The following is a 4,584-nucleotide window of genomic DNA, read 5'->3' on the forward strand; positions in this document are numbered from 1 at the left end:
GTAAACTTGACATGGCTGGACGGCTTCCTGCGATTGTAGTCGATAATGGCACTGGGTACGTCCCGTAGAACCCATCCCCGCGCTCTTTTGTTAGTAAATAATTGTCTCAAGATGTTCATGCATGGTATCTTGGAGCAGAGATTGGATGCTTGTATGTAAAGAGGCTTTGCCAACGTCATTGGGCGTTGGGTTGTGTGCGTGAAAGCAGACATGATCGGACTCCTAGTCACATCTTTTCCGCTCATTTGTGTTGCCTTTTGATCTCAAAAACTGGTCCGTCTTTGAAGGTTCCTCGCTTCCATCTTACCCAATACCAAGCGTTCGTCCTCTGCACCTTTTCTACAATGAATATCACTATTACCACAACTTTTCGATTCTTCATTTTTGTGACCTATGGGGAGTTCATGAAAGGCTCCGTAGGATCTTAATAATAAATGGAACCTTAATTTGGTTTATATGCACTGCAACAGCGTTTTTAAGTTTTTGTTCCAGTCGCTCTCCGTCTTTGCGTAAGGTGTAATGCTTTTTAAAATATAATCCGGCGCCTTACACGGTCTCCACATGCATGTGATAGGAGTGTTGTTGACACAAATCACTGATACCAAAAGCGCCATTCAGCGACTATATATAACTATACAATCGAAAATGAGGTATTTACCCACCCCATCCACGAGCCAGTAGCTGCTACTGCCGTACCCTACCCTTTCAGGACGGACACAGTCTACGGCGTATATAATAGGGAAAGCATAAAAGCATGCCTGAATCTCACCCTCTTCGTTTTTAATAACAAGGTTTAGGAATGCATTATCCAGTACCCTCAGTTTTGGCAAATATATTTATGGAAGGATTTGGACAGAGGGCTGTAACCGGGTTCCCTTACCTACCCCAGGTATTCGGACAATGGCCCAAATTGAAGCAAAGAACAGTCTTCGGGATAGTGGATATCCGGCTAGTTTGGTTAAGCGTCAACTTCCAAGAGTGTTGCTACCGGTGAAAGAAAGGAAGCCTTCGCTGGGGGGTCATTTATTAGAAAACACCAACTGAACAGGAAAGCAAAACTCTCATATGCATCCTGTTTATAAGAACTGTATATCCGTCTTCTTCTTGAACACGTCTTCCTGAACTCTCCTAGACATCAACTATCACTCAAATGCAAACGAATGCTACAAAGCATTTCTACAAATTCGGTAATAAATCCCACTTTCCAACAGACGCAAAGCGGAGTTGCGAAGAAACATTACTCGCATGCCTCATCAGTAGTATCCACCGTTACACCAGTAGCGAAACCCAACAGGTAATGGATTGGGACTGATGTTATTCCATATAGACCAGGGAAATCGGAGATCAGTCGAAGGATTCTAAGCACGACTGACATAAGAGTAGCATTCCAAAGGGGAAGCACTCTGTGCTCCGCATTGGTGCAATTGAAGGATTGCCTCCCGGCAAACAGAACCCAAGACTGTGTCTACAAAGTTGGGTGTAATGACTGCACTAAGGTCTGTATAGGACATACGGCCAGGGAAATTCAAACCAGAATCGGAGAGCGTAGGGGGAAACTAAACACACATCACTTGGCTTGATGAAGCCTTTACATCCAAAGCGAAGAGTTGCCCAATAGTAAACTATCTATTGTTTGCCAAGCTCTTCTGACACGATGAATTCTCGATTCGCTTCAAAATTCTTCAGATTAATTGAAAACAACTGATAGGGAGAAACATCACAAACGAGAGATTCAGCTGGTTTCCAGGTGAGTCTCTCGCAAAAACCAAATTACTTTGCAAACAAGTGTATTTCGTTAACTGATAAAGATGTTTTAACGCATAAATAATTTCCTTCCTTCCCATTTCGGAGTGGCGCAAACCAACAAGTGGACAGAATACGACATCGCATGAAGGAAAATGTGTTACGGAAATTCTGGGTATCACTGGTCCTGTTCATCTTACAGGACCGGTCCCGCATGATCCTTCCCATGCTTGGCCACTAAGAGACATGGCGGCTAACTGCTATTAGTGCTGCATGTACCTTCAGTTTCTATCCAGATTATTGGAATGTGTGAGTCGGCGTGCGCCCGTCGGGTATTCGCGGCAGTCCAGCCCTAGTTACCCTCCGTAAGGCGCGGGGGCATCACTTGAACAGTGATATCTTGCTGTCGATGCTGATGTTGGCGATGATGAGGTGACCCGAACTACTCTATTTTCGTTTCAACTGCGGGTTGTACGGCAACGAAGTACTAGTGTTCTTCTCCTGTAGTGTTGTCAACGATGATAATTTGGAGACTTTGCATCAACCCCAAAGTTCATCCCAGCTCGTCTGATGCGGTCAACATGTTAACCCTGGAGTCCGTGGGTCCCCGAAGTGATTTGGTCTATATATGTAGGATTCTGACGAGCAATTTACGGGACAAACAGCAGCACTTCTGAAACAATTTCTATGGTTTTTTCTGCATGCTTAGTTAACGGGGAAGTTTCAGTTAGCTTCGCTCAGAGGTCAGGTGTTATCGTCTACCAATGACTTGCGCACTCCATCAGACCAGTGAACAATACTGGAGAATGTTCATGCATCTAAACAATCTCCTATCAGGTTGGTTGATGGATAGAGGTGAAATAAATCCAATCTTTTCGCCCTCCCGTTGATGATGAAGGTCTGTTCTTTGGGACTTGAACTACTGCGGTAGTTTTGCGCGAATCACCGCTGCTTTGCGGTCAGGCTCTTGAGCCTCAGTCGTCTTCTCTAGACGTGGGCGCGTTGTCAGTACCTTAGCTCACATACAACAATGAACTGCACGAGAGAATGTCTTCGTGCCATATCGGACGTTGTGCAATGCCATCAGCCGGGGCGGCTTATTCACTACATACAGCAGGGCAGACAAGCGGGAACCTGTGGTTCGGTTCAATTTCTCATGTCACAAACCGTGCACCGAAGTGCAGTGTTTCGAGCTGCTACAGCTTCGTTCGCCGAAGTAAGAGGAATAAAGGAATGCGGACTACGATTTGAAGGCAGTGGCTCAATGTGTGTAATAATGCTTTGGTGTCTTGATGAGAAATAGATGTTTGTCTAGTACGGCGTAATGTGCAAGCTACATAGTGAGGGCGAGTCGTGATGCGAGACCACCATTGGGTGCGTAACGCAACCATGTTCGCTAGGATCATTAATCGCTGGTTAGTCTCATCCAGTTGTCCCCTTCTGGGTAGGCGGGAGCTACCGACGTTGCTGGGTTGACTTGTAATGGCTATCATTCTTCGTTGTCAAGTCATGGCGTCACAAAATACTGGACCTTGTAGTGTGACTGTATGCCTCCGTGACCCATTCAGCTGCACTGCGTGTTGTTCTTATGACACTGACAGAGTCTCATACCTAGTTGTTCAATAGGTAAAGTTTTACTAACAGTCTCCCGGTACTCCAGGTTCAGTGTTTGAAAATGTGTGGTGGTATGTTCTTCAAAAGGACGCACTGACATTTTCCACCAACCGTCACTGCCTGTTGGTCAGGCTTTTGAGCCAAAGTTTTTGCTTGAGGACCCTAATCATTCTCCTCTCTAGGGATGAGCACCATGACCGTATCCAAGTCCACGTATCACCATTAATTAAGAGTCTGGAATTGTGTTTTTACGGTATCAAAGCATCAGTGTTCGAACACTGATGTTATGCTGTCAACGATGGTGTTGATGTAGACAATGATACCTGCACTGAACACCCCAGGTTGTCTCCATCCGATACACGACTGAGCAAATTGAGCTAAAGGACGCTCTGGAACGCGAAGTACATGGTCTAGCCAGCGTAAAATGTTGGATGTGGCCACGTGATCTATCGAGGGACAGTAAACTTTCCTGAAAACATACAAAAGTACTCCAGCGTTACTTATGTTTCCATCAGATTTGCGCAAAGCTCCAGTGTATCGATGACCAAACGCATAGAGCCTCCAAGGGCTTTTCACATGCGGCGTCTACACCTCTGATCCGTACAGTAGACAGGTCGGGCCGCTGCATTACGCACTCTATCCCCGGAAGTTCAGCTGATATCACGTTGGCACCACAGGCATCGCTGTCCTGGCCTTTAAAATTAGTGGAGTGATTTCCTCCTACGCTGGTCCTCCGGGACATACGTAGCCGCTTCGGTAAACGAACTGCATTCGTCGGGCCACCTGCAAGTAGAAGGTTTGAGTTTAATCCGAGATAATCTTGAGGGGCGAGACAGCCCAAGTGGTCAGAGCGCAAATTTACGGACCGGAAGTTCCGTGATTCGAATCCGACTTCAGCCAGCCACTTCCCCTGTCTATGCTTAGGTAACCTGGCAGTATCTCAGCCCTTGTGCTTCTTCCGGGTGGCATGGCAGGCGGGCACCGGAAGGGTGTTACAGCTGAACAATTTTTCCCAGCCAGTATTGCAGCAGCACTTTGAAGGTATGAAGTTCATAAAAAAATTGTACTGGAAAGATGGCCGAACACTTCGAAGAGCAGTTCAGCTGGCCTCATGCAACACAGCCAGTGGAGGTAATGCATAAGGGCGAATGGAATGTAAACCTTGATCGCCCTTCAGAAGAAGAAATAAGGTACGAAATAGCCGTACCGAAACGTGAGAAGGCACCA

The 4,584-nt window shown here is 46.3% G+C and overlaps 1 protein-coding gene across 1 annotated transcript in view; it reads left to right on the forward strand.

The window, feature by feature from the left end:
- T265_14210 (hypothetical protein) overlaps nt 1-4,584 on the forward strand; it is a gene marked incomplete at both ends in the record, with an annotated part of 26,961 nt that continues 22,377 nt past the window's right edge. Inside the window, one exon of the mRNA XM_009172538.1 lies at nt 1-55. Within this exon, the coding sequence (XP_009170802.1) occupies nt 12-55 (44 nt within the window). The remainder of the gene's footprint in view (nt 56-4,584) is intronic.

This window comes from Opisthorchis viverrini, assembly GCF_000715545.1.
Source record: "Opisthorchis viverrini unplaced genomic scaffold opera_v5_156, whole genome shotgun sequence".
Classification (NCBI taxonomy): domain Eukaryota; kingdom Metazoa; phylum Platyhelminthes; class Trematoda; order Opisthorchiida; family Opisthorchiidae; genus Opisthorchis; species Opisthorchis viverrini.